Below are 22,995 nucleotides of genomic sequence, written 5' to 3'. Positions count from 1 at the left end.
CATCTCATTTCTCTTCATATTATCAAAATCTACCAAGGATTCGCAGAGAACTTCTAGTTTGTTGAATGGAGTTGCAAGATGAATGTGAGATGGGCAATCCAAAATATGAGGTTCCTTGTAGATAGGAGTAGATATGGCAGCAGTTATAGTGGTGGTTTGCTGGGAGGAGGTTGAATCTAGTTCCGTTGATTCCATCTGTTGAGAAAAGTTGTATACTTATTATTGTTGAGAATCCATGTAGAAGATAAAGAATGCTTGATGAACACTTGAAGAACTGAGAGAGATTTGAGAGGGAGAGTTTCTGTTGTATGTGAGTGAAAAGTGTGAAAGTGAGAGTTGTGGCAAGTATATGTACACAAAGTTAGCATGCAAAACGACATCATTTCATGGGAATTTTAAACAACAGTCAATTAATAGCACAGAAATTGAGTTGACACACTAGAGGGAAAATTAATTATAGCTTATGATGGATGTCCAATCCCAAAAATCTGCACACTGCTCGAGGAGATCTCAATAGTCTATCTCTTAAGTTTTGTGCTAAACAGTTGTCTATAAGATCCAAGGTCAGACGCAAGATGGGCCACATGTTGATATATCTGATCTTCAGAAATACCAAGAGATTTGGTCTTGAGGATTTCTGATTCAGATAACTTCTAACTTATAGAAATATCATAGTCAGATTCAGATGCCAAAAGTTTTAAGTTAAAGCCTATTATGCCATTTTAGAGAAGCACATATATGACTCATTCTGGGCAATTTTCCATGTTTAAATGTTTCAGAATGAATGAAGATATATCTTCAGCACGGGGTTTTGTGAAGATATCAGCCCATTGGTGGTCTATATCTATGAATTTTAATGAAATTATCCCTTTCTGAACATAATCTCTGATAAAATGATGTTTAATTTCTATGTGCTTTGCTCTGGAATGCAGAATAGGGTTCTTACTTAAGCATATCGCAGTAGTATTGTCACAAAAGATAGGAACGTTACTCTCATATATCTGAAGATCTTCTAGTTGATTCTTCATCCAGAGCATTTGAGTGATGCATAATGAAGCTGAGATATATGATGCTTCTATAGTAGATAGTGTTATGGTTAAATGTCTTTTACTAGCCCAAGATATAAGATTGCTTCCCAGAAATTGACAGTTTCCAAATGTGCTTTTTCGTTCCAATCTATCTTCGATATAATCTGCATCACAATATCCAGAGAGCCTATACTCTAATGTTTTCTCATACATCAGGCCAAGGTTAGGTGTTCCTTTCAGATACCTTAGGATTCTCTTAACAGCTGTTAGATGAGATTCCCTTAGATTTGATTGAAATCTGGCACAGAGACAAACGCTGAAAAGAATATTTGGCCGTGTAGCCATCAGATAGAGAAGAGCCCCTATCATACCACGATAGAGCTTCTGACAAACCTTTTGACTTACTTCTTCTTTTTCTAGAATGCAGGTAGGATGCATGAGAGTCTTTGTTGGTTTGCTTTTTGACATCTCAAATTTCTTCAGAATGTCTTTTATGTATTTGCTTTGATATACATATGTGGCATCCGAAGCTTGGTTGATTTGAATTCCTAGAAAGAATTTTATTTCTTGCATCAAACTCATTTCAAATTCTGCCTACATTAACTTAGAGAATTCTTGACAAACAAAAGGGTTAGCTGAACCAAAAATTATATCATCAACATATATCTGACAGATCATGAGGTCATTTATGAAGTTTTACAAAAGAGAGTAGAGTCAACTTTGCCTCTAATAAAATCATGTTCTAGAAGAAATGTGCTTAGTCTTTCATACCAAGCTCGAGGGGCTTGTTTTAGACCATACAAAGATTTTTTTAGTTTAAAAACGTGTTCTGGACATTTTGAGTTTTCAAAGCCCGGAGGTTGGTGAACATATACTTCTTCAAAAATATAATCGTTCAGAAATGCACTTTTGACATCCATCTAATATAGTTTGATGGAATGATTAACAACGAATGATACAAGTAAACAAATAGACTCTAACCTGGCGACTGGAGCAAAGGTTTCATTGTAGTCAATGCCTTCTTGTTGACTATATACCCTTGTGCTACCAGTCGTGCTTTGTTTCTGACCACTTCTCCCTTTTCATTTAGTTTGTTTATGTATACCCACTTTGTTCCAATGACGTGTGTACCTTTTGGCTTTGGTACAAGATCCCAAACATCGTTCTTTGCAAATTGATCAAGTTCTTCTTCCATTGCCAACATCCATTCTTTGTCTTGAAGTACCTCGTCACAGGATGTTGGGTCTATCAGAGACACTAATCCCAGAGCGGCTTCCTTGGATACTTTGAATGTAGACCTTGTTCTGACAAGTTCATCCTTGTTTCCCATAATCAATTCTTTAGAGACGTTTAGTCGGTTTCTTGATCTTTTTTGTATAGTTGATATTTTAGTTGTTTTTGGGTTTTTCCTTTCAGCTTCCTTAGATTCTTTAATCTTTTCGTCAGAACCTGCAAGTGTTATCTCCATATCTGCAAGTTTTTCAGCCAGCTTTGACTTTTCAGAGTCAAGCTTATCATCAAATCTGATATGTATTGATTCTTCCACAATTTTAGTTTATGTATTGTATACTCTATAGCCCTTAGAGCGCTCTAAGTATCCCAACATAATACCTTTTTGTGCTTTTGAATCAAACTTGTTCAAATGTTCTTTAGTGTTAAGGATAAAACAGGAGCATCCAAAAGGATAAAAATAAGAAATATTGGATTTTCTTCCCTTACACAGTTCATAAGGAGTCTTCTCCAGAATAGGTCTTATAGAGATTCTATTCTGAATATAACACGTTGTATTTACTGCTTCAGCCCAAAAATGCTTAGCCACATTTGTTTCATTGATCATGATTATGACCATTTCTTGGAGAGTCTTATTCTTCCTCTCTACAACCCTATTTTGTTGTGGAGTTCTTGGATATGAGAAATCATGGGATATTCCATTTGAATCAAAAAGTTCTTCAAAGAGTTTATTTTCAAATTCGCCACCATGATCACTTCTGACTCTGATGATTTTAGAGTCAAATTCATTTTGCACTTTTGAACAGAAACTAGTGAATACAGAGTGTGACTCATTCTTCTGTCTTAAATTTTTTACCCATGTCCAGCGACTATAATCATAAACAATGACCAATTCATACTTCTTACCATTGACTGAAGCTGTTTTAACTGGTCCAAACAAGTCAATGTGAAGGAGTTCTAGAGGCTTAGAGGTAGAAACAACATTTTTCTTTTTGAAAGAAGTTTTAGAAAACTTTCCTTTCTGGCATGTCTCATAAAGAGCATCTGAAGAAAACTCCAGTTTAGGTAGACCTCTGACTAACTCGAGTTTATTTAGCTGAGAAATCCTCCTTATACTAATGTGACCCAAGCGTCTATGCCATACCCATTGCTCTTCATTTACATACATTAAGCATTTTACATTTTGATCTTTTAGATCTCAAATATTAATTTTGTAAATGTTGTTTTTCCTCTTTCCAGTGAAAAGAACTGTTCCATTGTTATGATTAATTACTTTACATGTTTTTTGATTGAAGATTATATCATAACCGTTATCACTTAATTAACTTATGGATAACATGTTATGCATTAATCCTTCTACGTAAAGAACATCAGAGATAGAGGGAAAAGATCCATTACCAATTTTTCGGAGCCTCTGATTCTTCCTTTCTGATTTCCTCCGAAACCTACGAAGGTAACATCTTTAAGTTCCAGGCTTTGGAACATATGCTTTCTTCCCGTCATATGTCACGAGCATCCAGAGTCCATGTACCATGATTGGTTTCTTAACTCTGCTGCATAGGATATTTGAAACATAGACTATTTTACCCTTTGGTACCCAAATCTTTTGGGTCCTTTGTGATTAGTTCTCTCAGAGTTTCTAGAAACTTTGGATTTTCTGGCATTAGTCAAATTTTGTGTTTGTGCATGTGTGTAGTGATAAGAAAAAGGAGATTTAAGTTTATCATTTGCAGAAGGTATTTTCTCATCTTCATCAGAGTCATATCCTATTCCTTTTTTCTTATTCTGACTTACTCCATAAATCATAGAAGCCATTCTGCTTCTTTCTAGCCCATTTTTCATAAATTTTTGAAATGCTTTTTTATATTTGTATATGATTGTGTTAGAAGTTTGCGGGGCTTGAGATAAAGCTTCTTCAAGTTTTAAACATTTTTTAGTTGAAAATTCCTTTTCTCTTTCCAGAACAAAGATGTTGCCTTTTAATTCAAAAACTTCCATCTTAAGCTTATCACATTCTTCAACAGTTCCTTCAAGGACTTTCTTTAAAGCCTTGAATTTTTGTCGAAGTTTCTGATATGATCTTAGATATTCAGATAAGCAAGGTTCAAGGTCAGAGTGAGAAAGATCAGAAAATACCTCTTCAGGATCAGATTCTCTTTATGATGAGCTTCCAGGTGTGGTAGTCAGGAATGCCACATTTGCCTATTCTTCTTTAGAGTCTGATTTTGAGGCATCAGATTCATAGTCATCCCAGGTGGACATGAGTCCCTTTTTAGTTTTAAGGGAATTTTTCTTGAATCCTTCTTTTCTGGAACCGTCTTTCTTGAGTTTTGGGCATTCGTTTCTATAGTGTCCTGGTTCCTTACATTCATATCATGTTACCTCTTTGTTTGGTTTACTTCTAGAAGTTGATTTTGAGCGATCTCCCTTATGTCTTAGTCTTCTGAAGTTATTATTTATTTTTCTCCACAGTTGTTTGACTCTTCTGGTTAAGAGGGATAACTCTTCTTCATCATCAGAATCATCTTTTTCAGAGTCATCATTATCTTTTTCTTCAGCTTGGAGAGCTTTGTTCCTTTCTGGTTTGTGTCTCTCAAATCTAGACTTCAGAGACACATATTTGCTTTTCTTTTGGGGTTCGTCTTCCTCTAGTTCTATCTCATGACTCCTGAGGGAGTTGACGAGTTCTTATAGGCTTATGTTGTTCAGATCTTTTGATAGTTTTAAGACATTGACCATAGGTCTCCACTTCTTTGGCAAACTTCTGACAATCTCTTTGACATGATCTGCAATTGTGTAGCCCTTGTCCAGAACCTTGAGTTCTGCAATTAAAGTTTGAAATCTAGAAAACATTACCTCTGCAGCTTCATTGTCCTCCATCTTGAATGCTTCATATTTTTGAATTAGAGCCAGAGCCTTTGTCTCTTTGACTTGAGAGTTGCCTTCGTGGGTCATCTTTAGGGAGTCAAGTATTTCTTTACCAGTTTCCCTATTGGTGATCTTTTCATATTCATTGTAGGATATGGCATTCAGTAGTATTGTTCTTGCTTTGTGGTGATTTTTGAAATCATGCTTCTGACCATCAGTCATTTTATTTCTGGCAATAACAATACCAGCATCAGATATAGGTGGTACATAACCAATTGTAACTATGTCCCATAGGTCAGCGTCATAACCCAGGAAGAAACTTTCAATTCTATTTTTCCAATAATCAAAATTTTCTCCATCAAACACTGAAGGTTTTGCATTGTAGCTATCTCTTTCATTGGTGTTAGCCATAATGTTTTTCTCACGTTGGATCTCTCTACATTGTTAAGTGTTTGATTTGAAAATCAATAATAGAGCCGAAGCTCTGATACCAATTGAAGATATAAAAAAACAAGAAAGGGGGGTTTGAATTATTTTCACAGGTAATAAAAACTTTTGCAAATAAAACACACACGAAAGATAAAGCAATCAACATAGAAGTTTATCCTGATTCGCTTGAAATTCAAAGCTACTCTAGTCCACCCGACCAAGGTGATTTCGCCTTCAACATAGACTTAATCCAGTAATCTAGAAAGATCATAACAAAAGTGTCTAAGAGAGTAAAGATCTCTTAGCACTCTAAAGTTTACAGACTTCACAAGTCACTTGAGGAAATATTCAACAACTATTTTAGAATTACAGTGACGTGTTTAGTGCTTCTAGGTAAGCAGTATTAACACAATGAGAACTTTAGGATTTCACACTTAGATCAACAACTCGTGTGAACAGGTTTTGAACAAGAATGAACGAGAATATGGAATTGAGGTTTCAGTATTCTTGTGAGCGTACTTCGTGTCTGGTATGATGATGATCCTGCCTTTATATAGTGTTTTGAACATGAGACCATTAGCTGAGGCAATAATGAATATCTTGGCAATGATGGACTTTAATTGGCATTAAGTTCATTATCCTTTCCATAGCAGTTTTGGAGAGTGTTTATTCTTTTCCAAATAAAGATTCATACCAAAAGTGGAATACTTCATAGCTAAGTCTTGTGGTTAATCTTGAGTTAGAGTGCGCGGAATCCAGATCTTCTTGTTCAACATGTATTCTTCAGATAGTTTATGAGAGTAAACTTTCTTCAAAAGTTCTTGATAAGTTTTTTTGTAGAGCCTTCTTCAGAGTACAAATCGTCAGAGTAGCTGTGTAGAAATCTTTCAGATTCAGAGTGTCCGAGTCTTCTACCGTCAGACTCTGTGAGCTTCCTTTTCTTCATAGTCAGAGCGACTGCTTCAATTGATTTTAAGTTATCTATCTGGACTTGCGTAATGTCAGATGTTGTATATTTGATCCATTTTCTGTTAGAGTTCTGCATACTTAGATAAATTTGTTAGGGTACCAATTTGTTTCATCCTCTGTTATCATCAAAACTTTAGTGATGAATTATAGACACAATATCTTTTTCTAACACAAAGTAACTCCAATAATCCGTACCAACATCCTAAATAGTCTTTAATCCTTGATACCATGATTTTATGAAGTTAACAAACACCCTAGCAAACTCACCTGAATGATGAATAACATGCTTAAACATCTTATCCATTACTTGTTCAACCTACATAAGATGACAAAAGTACTAAGGAAGACGAGCAACAAAAAAGTTCACATTTTTAGTAGGTTACAAGTGAGAAACCATACCTTAGTCGTAATCAGATAAACGTTGCTACCATCATCAATGGCATTGGAATATGGAACATGATGATGTTATCTTCTTCAATGCAAATTATCTTCTTCAAACCAAAGGAGACAACAATTCAATTGGCGCGGGTGTACAATACATAAGAGGAAGCACCAATCCAATTGGCGACAGTGCACAAACACGTATGAGAAAGAATGTACTCTCTCTCCTATATATTTGTACAATATCGCAAATTAGATTGACACCTCCTTCTTATGTGTTGTACAGAGACGCCAATTGAATTGATGACTCCTTTATGTTAAAATATTTTTTCATTTGAAAGTAAGTTATTTTGAGAAATAGGTAAAAAAATGGGTTAGTTTGAATATTTATTTGAAAAGATGAATTATTTAGATAAAAATTTCACTAAATAATTTAACATATTTTGAATTTTATTTTTTTAATCAAAATTATAAAAAAGTTTTAAACTTCTGTTCTCTTGCTCTAATTAAAAGATCTAAACTTATTTATTTTTTCAATTGATTTTCAACCGATTAAACTCCTTAAATCCATTCCATAAACCGTTAAACCGCCAAATTTAAAATCGATGGGACCAAAAAGACGATAATGGATGACATATTATCATCCATGAGTTTCTTCAAATTGAACATTTTTCATTCGCATCCAAGCGATATCCATCCCTAATTTAAAATTAGTAAATATGAATGAAATGAAGTAGCACAAAAACACAATTTAAAAAATCACAAAAGACAGAACTAGTATTAATATTGAGATTCTGAATTGATCTAGCAACTGAACTAACAGTAATATTGAGTTTTTGAACTTTACTAGTACTAGTATATCTTTAGTTAAACTTTAGTCATGTAGATGGAGTGACATATGAATACACACTAGAATTAGACTCTTGTCCCCCACAAAGAAGACAAATTTTACTGAAAAAATGTAAAACAATTCTAATATTTCCTTGAAAGGAAATTGTTGAATAAATAATTCATAACCACTCATTTTATAGTATTAACAAAAAGACCATATTTGAATAATTTTGTTCATAAAATTGAACATTTTTACGAAAACATCCATTGTTAATGACGATCGAGTAGTATAATACACGTGCACGGTATACCCCTTGGTACCGAAACGTTCCCCGCGCTCGTCACTTTTATTACACACACTTTCCTTTTCTCCTTTTCGTTTCTCTCTCCGACTCTGACCCCGCCTTTCCTCAATTTCAACTTCAACACCTTCTTGACCACATTTTCTAGGGCACACAATGAAACCCGAACTCTACGAAATCTCCGACGACGAATGGGAGAATCACTCTTTCAAACCCTCTCGTGTCCTCAAACGACCTCGCTCTCCACCACCGCCTCTCGACTCCTTCGCTTATAAACCTCCTTCTCAAACCCTTTCCTCATCCGACGAAGACGATTGCGTCGAAATCAATCGAAACACCGCTAATACCTCTGAATGCCTCGATGATTTGGAGGACGCTGATGTGGATGACAGTAAAGTAGCTCCCGCGGCGGCGACGACGACTCGTCGGAGGTTTATCATCGATGATGATGAGGATGAGTTTGGCGGAGGGGATGGGAATGGAGATGCTGTTGATTTATTTGAGATTGATTCGACGGAGGATGAGGTTGAAGAAGAGAACGAAGATGATTTGGTTGGTAGGGCTTTGCAAAAGTGCGCTAGGATTTCGGTTGAGTTGAAAGGTGAGCTGTTTGGTTCTTCTGGAGTTGCTTGTGATAGGTATTCGGAGGTGGAATCTTGTTCAGTCAGAATTGTTACTCAGGTGTGTTTTTTTTGTAAGAAAATGGTTATTGCTTTCGTTTCTACTTTTAGCGGTTTAGTTTGAATGGTTTTGAAGTGTTTGTGTGATTTTGATAGGATGATATTGATGTTGCGTGTGGGTCTGAGGATTCGGATTTTCAACCTCTGTTAAAGCCGTATCAACTGGTTGGTGTCAATTTCTTGCTTTTGCTGTATCGGAAGGGTATTGCAGGAGGTAATTTTTAGGGTTTTTGGTTATGGTATGATGAAGAAGTTTTGTGGACTGATGTTTTCTGTTTTGCTTACTTGTTATTGTGTTCTTTAAAAAAGAATACATGATCGGATAGATATTTCGATATTTCATTACGGTTTTCTCAAATCTTGTGACTGTTTCATGTGATGGTGATGCATCACTGCATTCCTTGTTATGGAATGACATGCTTGCTGTGTGTTTGATGTTTGCAGCTTTTGAGTTTGTGTTTATTGGAACATTATTGTGTGTAAAGTGCCACTGATTTTTTTTATAACTTTGTGGTTTTGTGCTTTAGAATTAGAGGTTAGTATGGCTGTTATGAATCATGTGATTAACTTTTGATTTCATGTGCCGCACAGCCATATTGGCAGATGAAATGGGGCTTGGCAAAACGGTTCAGGTATGTTATTCTTCTTTCATTTCTATAATTTTGTTTGTTAACCTTGACTTTTTAGATGTAAGATTTGTCACATGTTCTTGTCTTCAGGCAATCACATATTTGACTTTGTTGAATCACTTGCACAATGATTCTGGTCCACATCTTATAGTTTGTCCTGCATCTGTTTTGGAAAACTGGGAAAGGGAACTAAAGAGATGGTGCCCATCCATTTCTGTTCTTCAATATCACGGGGCTGCACGCACAGCATACTGCAAGGAGTTAAACTCCTTATCCAAGGCAGGATTGCCTCCCCCATTTAATGTTCTTCTTGTGTGTTATTCACTTTTCGAACGGCACAGGTTCTTTCCTCTATACTTTTTGCTATTTACATGACTTTTTTCATACATTAATTATAGTTTTAAAATATATATTTGCTCTAGTCCACAGCAGAAGGATGATCGTAAAATTTTGAAGCGTTGGAAGTGGAGCTGTGTACTGATGGATGAGGCACATGCTTTAAAGGACAAAAATAGCTTTAGGTGGAAAAATCTGATGTCTGTTGCTCGAAATGCAAACCAACGCTTGATGCTGACAGGGACACCTCTTCAAAATGACCTACATGTATGTTTAACTTATGTAGTAAATGTTATTGCTGTAGCGTGACTTTTTTCATTAACTGTTTCAAGTTACTGAACAAATTACTGGAGTAACTTATTCTCTTCCAAAATATCTATGTTTTGGCTGAACAATATTACAATGTTATGTGCTAAAAGCATATTTTGCAACCTCAATTCACTGCTGATGCCTGATACAACTACTAATCTTCTACTCTTCTATATCTTAAATCTCTCTCACATTACACAGTGGCACTGACTATCAGCTGACATATCAAGCTTCAGAATTGTTTGATATTTCCTTTTTTTAATTGGATGTATTCTTGTTTCACTCCAAATCCAATTCTCAAGTGGTTAAAATATCACCATAGAGACTGATGCTAAAAATTTATGATAGGAACTGGAATGTAACATATAAATACATTAAAAGTTCAAGTGAGCTTTCACCACAGTAGAAAAGTAATAAGAAAATATGGAAGTTGAATTTAGGTAATTCATAGAAGCCGGACTCCTCTTCCCTGTGGCAGTAGACAGCCACCCAAACATTCACCCAAATGAGTCCTTGCCCTTCCCACCCCTATCCCTTGCGTCATATTCACTTCACTTCTGCAGATTCTTGTATCTCATTCCTTGCCCTCCCCCTGCTGCAGTGTGTCCTGTTTGTTAGGATGCAGAGAAATTACAATAGGATCCTCTCAACTTCAGATTTACCTCCTCCGTAGCCTATCATATTTCTTTCCCCACACTTGCTCAACTTGTTCCTTTATATTACTTTTTGTTGGAAGCAATGGGAGGATGGGACTAAGCGGAACAAAAGTTGTGGGTGAAAAAACATTTTGATAATAGATAATAGAGATATATGTTTTGTCTTTGAGTGATTTTGAGAGAGGCAATTTTTTTCCAGGTTTGTGTCTGGGAGTTGGTTTTAGGTGTTATGATTACAATTCACATATCGCACTTGTTGATTTTCTCTCTTGCAGATTTAGGAAGTTTTGTCTCTGCCTCTCTTCTTTGGGCATCTGCGTCTTGTAGGGTTTCTTTCAGCATGTTTTAAACCTTCTTGTTAGGATGGCCATGCTCTTCTCACTGATTTTGCTTCTCCACTTGTCTGCCATGTTCGCTAGATCCAAAGGCTTTTTTTGGGGTGGAATGTGGAAACTATTGAATTCAAGCTTGGGTGGATGAAATGGAGGATGAATAGAGGGGTTTTATGTGACACAAAGGTGCTATTCAAGTCGAAGGGAAAATTTTATTGCACTGTGGTAAGACCTGCAATGTTGTAAGGGATAGAATGTTGGGCGGTTAAAGTAAGTGTAGCAGAGATAATGATGTTGCCTTGGATGTGTGGTAAGACTAGACAAGATAAGATTAGAAATGACAATATTAGAGAGTGTTGGGATAACACACACCTATAGTAGAAAAGATGGTGTAAAATAGACCTAGGTGGTTTGGACATGTAGTGAGAAGTCCTCTAGATTCTGTGATAAAGAGAGTAGATCAGGTGAAGAGGAGTCAAACAACTAGAACAATTCTTCAAAGATGAGAAGATGATGAGTATAGTTGCAGAGATGAGAGATCAGAAGAATTTGTAGAAGAAATGGAAGGGAATACCTTGAACAATTCAAACCATTAAAGGATGAAAAATTCCAAAGTTGGATTGGCTACATGGATCAATTATAACCCACTTAGTCTCAAAAGAGTGTATGTTCAGTGTACCCTTTCTAAGTGATTAAAAAACAGGTAGAGTTCTAAGTCAAAAAGGTGGGAAATCGGGTTGAATACGTGTACGTTCTTGGTAAAAAATGGGTCAATTGGGTCAAATGAGCGAAACCATGTTGTATGCAAAGCGGCACTGATCCCACGAACTCACTATCTTCCTCTGCACTTTCACAGCTCTGGCCTCTCCAATGATTTTTGCACTGCTCCGGCATGGTTTAGGGAGAAAAACTCGTGTGATCGCACAATCTCACATCTAGAACACATGCTTAACAACCATGGGCGGTGGTGCAAAAACAAATAAACGGAAGAGAGAAAGGAGGCCACATTGCATTTGCCGGTGGAGGGACAAGGCTGTGTGGCAGTAGCCAGCAGACTAGAATTTTCTGCAAACACCCAATCAGGTTCAAAATCCCATCTGCGACGAACTCCCAATCCTGGTAGTTGATGGTGATTTTTGCGATTTTGCTGCAATCTTTAGCCATCCAGTCCTATCTGCATCAGGTGTTTGAATTGCAGGATATCCACACCGGTAAACCACGATCTTATCACCATTAGGTAGGAGGGTATTCAGTTTCCTTAACTTGTATCCACTGATTCACACGGGACTCCTCTATTTCATTTGCCCCTTGTATCCAATAATTAGTGATTACAGGACCTTTTAGTCTATTGAGAAGTTTCTTACGAGTTGATTTTGTTTTTTATTTTCTGTATTGACCATTGGGTGCTGTTTTGGTTTTTGAACAGAAAACTAGCTTATAACTTTGTTCCGTTTATCATTTGACATTATTGCCTACCTGTAGACCTGGCACTATTGCTTGCTTAACAGATTTCTTTATTAGCATTATATATTTATGAAATTAGAAAGTTTTACATCAATATATTAAATAATAGGATAACAAAACTGTTAGTGTGCTTGTTGATTATTACTTTAGGTTGTAGATCGTATATCTCAATGTTGATGTATTTTTTCAAATGATGAAAACTTCTGGTTTTTCACACAACAATTCCTTTTGAACTGTATGGTAATACACAACTTGATAGAAACAACTTTGGATGTTTGTGATAGGCTTGTGCAGAAACAGTTGTTGCCAGGGAAAACAAAAGGAAGAAACACCTCGTCTTTTCTATTCTGTGCCAATAATGTATTTACATTTTGAGCAAAGTCTGTCCGTTATATCTGTTAGTTTTGCTGGTATTAATATAAATGTATTTCCTGAAGTAAGCCTTGCCATGAATTTGTTGCAGGAGTTATGGTCTATGTTGGAGTTTATGATGCCTGATATTTTTGCTTCTGAAGATGTTGATTTAAAAAAGTTACTAAGTGCTGAAGATACAGATTTAATAAGTCGTATGAAGTCTATCTTAGGGCCATTTATTTTGCGGCGTCTGAAATCTGATGTAATGCAGCAACTTGTTCAAAAAACACAGAAGGTATGTTTGCTACCTTTTAGTAATGATTTCGTTGAGTCGATATGCTCTTCATCTTCAACATATTAATAAGCTTGTTATATACTCTCTCCAGTTCTAATTATAAGAGAACTTATGATGATTTTTTGATCTCATTCATGGAAAGCTATAACTATTTAGGTGTATTTATTAATTAAATGACTTTACCCTCATTTAAAGTATTCTTTTTAATATAAGGGAGTGTATTTAATGTCTTAATATTCCACAAGGGTATAATTGAAAAATATTCAAAAATTTACTGCAAGAATTGAGTACATCGGTTTTGACGTTTTTTTCGGTTTTTTCTTCTTCTTGTATTTGAGACCTGTTGTAGTATTTTTTAAGCCTCTCTGTTACTGTAGGTTGAATATGTCATGATGGTAAAGCAACAGGAACATGCATATAGGGAAGCCATTGAGGAGTATCGGACTGTTTCACAAGCTCGGTTAACAAAATGTTCTGATCTGAACTCAAAAAATGTTCTTGAACTTCTTCCTCGACGACAAATAAATAATTACTTTGTTCAGTTTCGCAAGGTTCTTGCTTCTATACATATTATTTTTACTTAAAATCTATCTATCTTTCCTTTTTGGATTCATATAGCTCTATTTCATTTGTTTTATATCTTCTTCATGCCTATTCCAGATTGCCAACCATCCTTTGTTGATAAGGCGAATTTATACTGACGAGGATGTAGATCGCTTTGCTAGGAAGCTACATCCATTGGGTGCTTTTGGCTTTGAATGTACTATGGACAGAGTTATAGAGGAGCTTAAAAGTTACAATGACTTCTCCATTCACCGGGTAATCTTCTACTCGGAGAGTGCAATTTATCTGTGACTTTCCCCCATACGCCTTTCACCAATAAGTTCAAGTAGTTCGTTAGATTTTTTTTTCTTTTTCTATTTGAAGTTGTCTGTTGCAATGAAGTTCCAGGTTTATTTAACCCTACTTGTCAATAGCACGAGATGTTGGTTCAATTCATAGCTGTCAGCTGCTGCTAGCTACACCAACTAAGGACAATCAGGTTCTTTTGAGCTCCCTCCATAGCGAGGTCCAGTGAGGAGTTGGACTCGTTATGGATTCCACCACTCAAACTACTACACCAATGGGGGGACTTTTATATTGCCCCTCTCCTTTTATTATGGAACCAGCTTTTTTAAGAAAGGGCAATCAGGTGCTATAGAGCTCCCTCCATAGCGAGGTCCCGGATGAGTTGGACTCGTTATGGATTCCACCACTCAAACTACTACACCAATGGGAAGTTTTTATATTGCCCCTCTCCTTTTATTATGAAACCAACTTTAGAAAGGGCAATTAGGTGCTATAGAGCTCCCTCCATAGCGAGGTCCCGTGATGAGTTGGACTCGTTATAGATTCCACCACTCAAACTATTACACCAATGGTGACCAGCATTTTTAAAATTTAGAAATTTAGATTCCACCTCTCAAACAATTATGGAACCAGCTTTTTTTAAAATTTAGAAAATTCCATCTTACCGCTTTAGAAACACTTTAGGGTTAGTTTTTCCGTAGACAAATAGTGTACTCAATGCAAAATCTCTGTTTGCGAACCATTCCTTCACTCCTGGTTTTCCTGCCAGTTCACCCCATTTTACTTGATGCAAAATCTGATTGTGACTAGGGCTTTACGGGTTCAGACGAGTTTGCAATTGTTGAACATTTATAGCTATTTGTTAGTTTCAAAATTATAACAACAAAACATTCTAGTATAAGAATAATTTATCCTTTTCTTATATTAATTGAAGCACTAATGACCATTTTACCATTGTCTCCGAGATCCAAACTCAGTATCTTTATATTACAAGGCTAAGCCTTTAGCACTGAGCTAACACCTCAAATGTGGTATAAGACTAATTTATCTTAACAGTAGAGCATTATATTACATTGTGATGTTTGAAGTCTATGGTAAACAAAAATTTGTTTCCAGTGGTCAAAATTAAACAACAAGAGCACACACTACATGCTACTACTGAGAGTGAATGAAAAGGAGAAGGAATGCCACTTTATAATATCCTTCTGATGGTTTCCCCTCTTTGCTTCTTAAAGCACTGCTACAAATTCATATAGCCAAATTATGGAACATCTAATGTTCCCAAGCATGATTTGAAGGGTTAATGTGATTCGAGTCTCGATCCAATTATTACAAAAGTTATTGATGAGTTCTCAGTACAATATTGGAATGATGGAGTCTTTGATGAGCCTTGATCTTGACGACAGGCTCAACTTTCTGGTGCTGCTGCAGAAAGTTCTGATCATCTAGTTTGTTGGTAACTTGGTGTGAGAATTTACTTGAGCTGAACCAGGAACTGTAATAGAGGCATGATCCATCTCTGGCTGCTGGAGAATTTTTATTTATTGTAGAAATTTGTAATGGAGGAGTTAATGGCGATCCTGCCGGCAATTGAGGATGATGATTTTTGGGAAAGACCATTATGGTCTAGGGGTCTAAACCATCTTAGTTTTCTCTGAGTTTCAAAATAATGAGTGTGTGAGTGCAAGGTAGTCAGACTCGAGATCCTACGCAAGATCGGGTTGGGGTGATTAGATTGTGAATCGGGGGATCGTAACACGAATCGTAAGATCCTACCAAATTGAAAAATTCATATATATTTTGCATATAGATTAATAATATGCATATGACACAACATAATATACAAATAAAATTCAAATAACAGTAAAATTGCTTTAAAAAACTGAAATTCCATAGGATAATATTCATTGAAACTAATTCTGCACAATTCAAAACAACACAACATTCAAAACAGTAGAAAATAACAATTGAAAACTTCTAAGAAAAACTTAATGAAAATTCACTTAATTTATCGTGAGAGAGGTGAAAGAGTTTAACATGAATGAATTGGAATGAATAAATGTATTTTGGGAAGTTACACTAATCATGATGTATTTTGGGAAGTTACACTAATCATGATGTATTTTGGGAAGTTGAATAAATCCTTAATTATTGGGTGGCTGAGTATTGATTACTCCTAGTTATTATCATTTATCCTAGTTATTAGGCAGAAAAGAATCTTTTCAGGTTTAAAAAAAACTTTTTTAGGGTTTTTCAACAGATACTGCGATTCTACCGTTTTCACGTGATATCACGACGATTCTGGCCGTGCCTACCAAAAACCGATTCTGATCATTCTCTGGCACGGTGGGCAGTTGCAATATCGTAAAATCGTACAAAGATTTGTATTATTGTCAGTGGGTCAGAGTGAAAAGGATTTGTATTATTGTCACGATGATTCTGATACAAAGATATAGTATTTTTACCAAGTGTAACTAACTAACTAACAAGGTCAGTTATGTCAGTAATTACAGCTGTACAACATTTCTGAGAGTAAGGCTAAGCTAACATTAGCTACATAAATTTTAGGAACAGTCATTATTAGGAACAAATTAGTTGTACAAACTGACACATTTTTTAATTCTGGCGGCCACTAAGTGTATTATGCTTTTGATTCTAGTTTCTATTTGCTATGTAGCTGGCAACCATCTCATCAGTATTTAACTCCCTCATTGGTTTTTTTTGACATGTTACTTTTTCTGTTACACATCCCTAGGTGTATTTGCATGATTATAATTTCAAAAATGTAGAACTCTAACAAATACAAGCTTTCATGTATTATAATATAATTAATCTAACTTGTTGATAGTTGTTTATGCCTTCTGCATATTGTTGGCTTGAATTTGAAGGTGCATTTTTTTTTAATTTGCAGCTTTTACTTCATTATCGTATCAATGATAGAAAGGGGATTCTTTCAGATAAGTACGTTATGCTTTCTGCAAAATGTCGGGTATGAATTTTGTGGCTCAATTTTCTAATTGTCAACTATGCTGTTTTTGGCATGATTATTTGCATGGCATGCTGAGATTTGAGCTACTCTGGATAATGTAGGCTCTAGCAGAACTTCTTCCATCACTAAAGAAGAGTGGCCATCGTGTCTTGATCTTTAGTCAATGGACATCAATGCTTGATGTATTGGAGTGGGCTTTGGATGTTATTGGGTTGACCTACAAACGGCTTGATGGAAGGTAATGCCATTTATGACATTAAACCTTTCTTCACTCTCAATATGTATGGTTTATGGAGCATTTTATGTAGGCTGATATAGTCAGCTGCTGAACTCAGACACAACTAAATCATATATAAGAACAAGAGAGAATAAGACTTGCGCTGTCATTGTAAAATATAGTTTTACACTCAGATTGTATTGATTGGAGTTGTTAGAATCAGGAAAATTATCCTGTGGATTGGGAGATTGTGAGATACCTTGAGTTAGGTTAGCAGCGACAATATCTATAGTGTTTTTCTTAAACTTTTCAATGCAGGATTCTTGAGTGAGATGCAGAGGTTCTAATTCATCAAGAGAGACGAACTCTGACCTATCGTTAACAGCAGCTACAAAATTACTCGGTGGGAAGAGCTTCAAGAATAAGCTCAATTTAATCTCTATGTAAAACTGGATCTTCAATTGACATGAGAGTGTCAACAACGGCGTGAACGCGTGCGAGGAACTCAGTAATGTTACCTTTCGTTAGGGATCGCAACTCAGATCTGAGTTGTCTAGATCGGGTTTTCACCTGTGTATGGCAGTACAGATGGATTTCCTCCCGCACTTGCCATGAGTGACATAGAAGAACGAAGCGAGAGAGAAGAGAGTCTGAAACTGAGGATAACAACCGTGTATGTAGGAGAGGATCTTGTTCTTCCCAAGCTACACATGCAGGATTTCATAGGGAGAAAGGGAGAGGGGGAGGGGGAGAGAGAGGGAGAGAGATTCTGAAAGAATGACTCATTGATGATTTCAGTTACAATCAAAACCTATGTAGCACCGACACCTCTAAAAAAAGGCGTGTCTGTGTCGGTCATCTGCACCACTACTTGTGATTACTTTTAATTTATTCATTTTTTCAAATTATTACCCGTGTCTCCGTGTCGGAGTCGTATTCGGGGTGTCCATGCTTCATAGGTAGTAACCAACTCATAACAGAATTCAGTTATGAATTAGGGAAGACAATTGGGCCTTGGCTCATTACAAGGGAGGTCCAACCTTTATCCCTAATAGAATGAACCCAACTTTGATGAGCCAAAACCCAGCTCAATCCAGCTCCAGCGATGGGAGCCTAGTCGTATCACCTTTCACTCTTAAGTAACCAATGTTGTCAAAATTCCAATATGGAGTATGGTTTGGTGTATTTTTTCTTAGCTTCCTCATAGGACGAAACACTTATTATATCTGCCACTGATAACACTGTTAGTAATTTGAGTCTTGTGGTTTATCAGTTTGTAAATTGATTTTGAATTTGTTTGCAACTTTTGTGTGTTGAGTTATGAAATTATCTTGTGATATTATATGGTCAGATCTAGTCTGTTTGTTGAATTGTGTTTGGATACAATTATAGATGTTTTAATGTTCTTACCTGTCTACAAGTTAGTGTTAATTCTTGAGTTTGACAACCTTGACAATATTCTTGTCCTCTTGGATCACTGATCTAGAATTGATTGTAAAATGTTCTGCTTGGGAATGGGTTTTGGATGGTGTTAAGAGTCCCACATCGGACAATATTTGGCCTGAACATGACTTTATAAGTGGGAGCAACCCTCACTCTACCAACCGGTTTTGTAGGGTTGAGTTAGGTCCAATCGCACATTCTTAACATGGTATCAGAGCGTGAGGGTGTGTGTTAAGAGTCCCACATCGGACAATATATGGCCTGAACATGACTTTATAAGTGGGAGCAACCCTCACTCTACCAACCGGTTTTGTAGGGTTGAGTTAGGCCCAATCACACATTCTTAACAGATGGGAACATTTTTCAGTTCCAAAACCCAATGCCACAGCATTCCATGAACTACAGAATCAAGTCCTGAACCCAATGCCACACTAAAAGGGAGGTCATTTTGTTCGTTGAATGTTTAAATTGTTTACTACTCTTAGTATTTGGGTTGGACCTAACTCATCTCTACAAAACCAACTTATAATGTGAGGATTGCCTCCACTTAATTAAAACAATGCACGCCATATCTCTAAGCAACACGAGACTAAATCCACCCTTTGACATCCAACACAATGAAGGTGTTAAGGGCTGCAATGAAGGCAAGTCAAATGCCACAATTTAGGCGAGCCAGGGGCAGACACCACAATGAAGGCGGAATTTTCAACACCCCCTCACGCTTGGGCCTCAATGAGCTCGAAGTGATGGATGGTGTGGGAAGCCCAATATAAATCTAGGATAGTAGGATAGGCTCTGATCTGATGTCATCATAGAATTAGAATTAGAGTTTGACCGAACTCATATCTACAAAACCAACTTGTAAGGTGAGGGGTGCCAATCTATGTAAACTCTTTCTCGGCTCTATCTGTAACCAATGCGGGCCTTGAAATTTTCCTAATACACACCTCACGCCCAACACTAGTGTGTGGTTATCAACGGTGGGTGGGTGGTCCGTGGCCCGATCTATAGGCTCTAATATCATAGTAGAATTTGGGTCGGGTCTAACTTATCTTTACAAAACTGGCTTGTAAGGTTAAAATTGTCCTCACTTATAAATGCAACACAAACCACATCTCTAAGCAACGTGGGACTAAATCCATCCCTTCACACCAAAAACACTAAAACACTATGGTGTTGGAGGCTGCATTGAAGGCAAGCCAAATGCCGCAATTAGGCGGGCTAGGGACGGACCACAATGAAGGTGGAATTGCCAACAACTACCAGTGTGTTTCGCTCTCCTTCCTCTTAATCCTTCCAAACTTCATAAGTGACTACATGACAATGCAAACAAGAGGTAGGGATTGGAAGTTGCTACTTCATGAAATAACTGGTTTACTAAACTGGAACTGATCATTATCTATTAAAAATAGGAAATGTTGAAAAACTAATATGCACACCTCTAGGTTTTTTTAGATGAAATTATTTGAAAAGGTAAACTCAAATAATTTCAACTAATTTATATTGAAGTGTCTATCATGATTTTCAAAATCAAATATTTATCGTCCAGTCTGCTTAGCACCAGGCTGAAATGTGCACCCTTTCAAGTATTGTTCAGCAGATGCTGCTTTCCTTACTATTTACTATTTGACTCTCAGCACACAGGTAGCAGAGAGGCAAACAATAGTTGACACATTCAATAATGATACTTCGATTTTTGCATGCTTACTTTCCACAAGAGCTGGTGGACAAGGCTTAAACTTAACTGGAGCTGATACAGTTGTGATTCATGACATGGATTTTAATCCACAGATTGATAGACAGGCAGAAGATCGTTGTCATCGAATTGGTCAAACAAAGCCTGTAACCATATATAGGTATTTGTCCCTTCTCTCCCTTCACTTCTATTAACATCCACAATAGTACCGACTTGCTATTTTTCTCTTTCTTTTTTTCCTGAAAGGAATAGGAGGGATACTAAACCTTCTATATTTGTTCTTTTTAAGTAATCTGGCTGATCGTTTTTTTATGATGTTTCCAATTAGACTGGTGACAAAGGGAACGGTTGACGAGAATGTGTATGAGATTGCAAAGAGAAAGCTAGGATTAGATGCTGCTGTTCTAGAGTCCATGGAAGATATCAAAGAAGGGGACATGCCTGAGAAGACAATGGGGGAGATATTGTCTGCAATTTTGTTAAAATATTGAGCCAAAGAAAACTTTATCATCCGATTACGACAAATTGACCATCCTTGAAATTGGCACAAAAGACAATTTGCCGCCTTAGAAATTAGTAAAATTTTCAAATTGTTGTACATTAGTCTTTATTCATGTATTTGATGACATGAATAATCTCTTTAGGTAGATAGATCAATAGGATAATTAGAGTATTAAGAATCAAGGTAGAATAGCACATTTATTAAGCATTACTCTGGAAGCCTCATTGGACAATGCTCTTATGTCGCATTGTTTATTATTAATTGTAGAGTATTGAATATTATACTTTGCAAGTTGAATCTTTTGATTAGCCTCTTTGGTTTTACCTGCTAGTTCTAGTCAACGCAGGCACATTTCTTTACAATTTTTTTCCAAAATTCTTTGAAGAGGAGAGTTTTCTCACCTGCTTTTATTATATCAAAAGGAAAACAAACTTAAATACGCTTTTATGAAAAGATTAAAAAATTCACGCAGGCCAATTCGTTGGATAACATCTATACCAATAAATGCTCTTGTGGAGAAATAGATAAAAATATTCTTAATTGATAAGTCGAATCCACTTCTAAGTCTGCATAAGGAAACATCATTATACAAGCGTTTGATACATAATTATCACGTTTAGCTCAAACGAAATAAGATCACAAAATAGTATAGACCCAATATTTCACTCTGGCTTGATACTTTCCCTTCCAGCAAACCTCCTTAGACTGAATATTTCACTATATAATTTTGGAATGGGGCAGCACTCTAATCCGTGTTTTTTCTCTACAGATGTAACAAGTGAGTTTTAAGGAAAAGGATAGCACACACGAGTTTTTTTTGATTAAAAATGTATTTTTAGATTAGCTAGTGTTTATGATAGATAGTGCCAAACAAAGAAATTCTCTACTTTTTCTGTGTTGGCATCCAATATGCTCTTTTAAATTTGTATAACTTGTCTATAGCTGATTTGGGGAATGAGTCCAAGCAATGTAAACGAAACCCCACGTCGATATATGTAGAGAAATGCAATTTGCATGAGGCTTTCCTCATAAAACAAGAGTTGTGCGGAAACAAAGAGTTGTAATGAGACAAGTTACGAAAGAAAGAGGAAGGATTCCAAAAACTGTTACTCGTTATGTCGTCACTCTTTCTAAAGTTATTACGTACGATAAGATTTCAGTTTACGTCAATTTGATGTTACACAAAATCATCATCGATTCTCTCTTACTCTTTATCCACTTTTGCATGTAATATAGCTGTTGAATCAAAGGCATTTAGCCGAGTAATTTCCTCTTTTTCTTAACAATATTCGATTTTACAAAAAAGGTAGCAACTTTACACCGTGAAAAGATCCTTCAACGTACAAAAATAACCTTTTGTTATTTCTTCCACAAGAGTACTATAGTACGGTCAAAATATTTTAACTAATATTCAAAATTACAGGTGATGATAATAGATGTGTTTGTGGTTCATGAATCAAATAGAGATAAATCAAACCACATTAGTGATTCAATTCAAAATTTAAAAAACACTTAATAAAGATTAGTTAACTAAAAAAATGATCCAATTCAGTTTTAAACGGGTTTGAAATCAATTTCTACTCTCTTATTCTTTAATAATTTTAAAGTAAACTTGAATCTATCTTAGAGAAGTATTGTGATGATGTGATATCTTTAAAAAATATATTGGAGTTCAATGACGTTGATTGTCGATCGATGTATAATCTCTCATATATTGAAAATCTTTCTTAATATATTCAAATAAAATGTCATTGTCAAAATTCAAAAGATTCAAAATTCTAGTCCCCACTTTATTTTAATGATAACCCACATATTTAATCGATCAATTTATCATTTATTGTTTCATAAGTTTCTTGCAGCGTGCAAATTAAAAAAGTGAAGATAAATCGCATAGAAAAGAGACATAAAGGGGATCAAATCCTCATGGAAAGGAGAAATCTTAAAGCCATCAAAGATATGCGAATGTATGGTTAAATAATAATTTATAAAAATTTACTAGTATTCAGAAAAATACACATTCTTTTTGTAGTTCATAAGACAAATTTTTACAGTTAAACCGTGTTTAACTTGGATTTTTTTTGAAATGATCGACCTTCTAAAGAGTTTTTAAAAAGTACATAAACGAAGACAAAATTCACTAAAAATTCATGTTGAACAAAATATAATAATGTACCACAAAATCATTACTCAAGAAATTTTCAAATGG

At 35.9% G+C, this 22,995-nt stretch overlaps 1 protein-coding gene across 1 annotated transcript; it reads left to right on the top strand.

Moving 5' to 3' along the window:
- The first annotated feature begins 8,007 nt into the window (after positions 1-8,007).
- Positions 8,008-21,097, top strand: LOC127091030 (protein CHROMATIN REMODELING 19). Its single transcript, XM_051029531.1, has 12 exons — positions 8,008-8,719; positions 8,815-8,932; positions 9,310-9,350; positions 9,438-9,688; positions 9,770-9,950; positions 12,908-13,093; positions 13,471-13,644; positions 13,754-13,912; positions 16,854-16,931; positions 17,033-17,169; positions 20,229-20,447; positions 20,616-21,097. Exons 1-12 carry the CDS (start codon positions 8,195-8,197, stop codon positions 20,776-20,778), a joined length of 2,232 nt encoding a protein of 743 aa, XP_050885488.1. The 5' UTR covers positions 8,008-8,194; the 3' UTR covers positions 20,779-21,097.
- The last annotated feature ends 1,898 nt before the right edge of the window (positions 21,098-22,995 follow it).

Source organism: Lathyrus oleraceus, chromosome 6, assembly GCF_024323335.1.
Source record: "Lathyrus oleraceus cultivar Zhongwan6 chromosome 6, CAAS_Psat_ZW6_1.0, whole genome shotgun sequence".
Classification (NCBI taxonomy): domain Eukaryota; kingdom Viridiplantae; phylum Streptophyta; class Magnoliopsida; order Fabales; family Fabaceae; genus Lathyrus; species Lathyrus oleraceus.
The sequence above is the reverse complement of the archived record's forward strand: the minus strand, read 5'-3'. Positions and strand labels throughout refer to the sequence as shown.

Coding starts and splice junctions, on each gene's coding strand:
- LOC127091030 (XM_051029531.1), top strand. CDS start 8,195: ATGAAACCCGAACTCTACGAAATCTCCGACGACGAATGGGAGAATCAC. Junction 8,720..8,814: donor CAGTCAGAATTGTTACTCAG/GTGTGTTTTTTT, acceptor TGATTTTGATAG/GATGATATTGATGTTGCGTG. Junction 13,645..13,753: donor ACTTTGTTCAGTTTCGCAAG/GTTCTTGCTTCT, acceptor TGCCTATTCCAG/ATTGCCAACCATCCTTTGTT.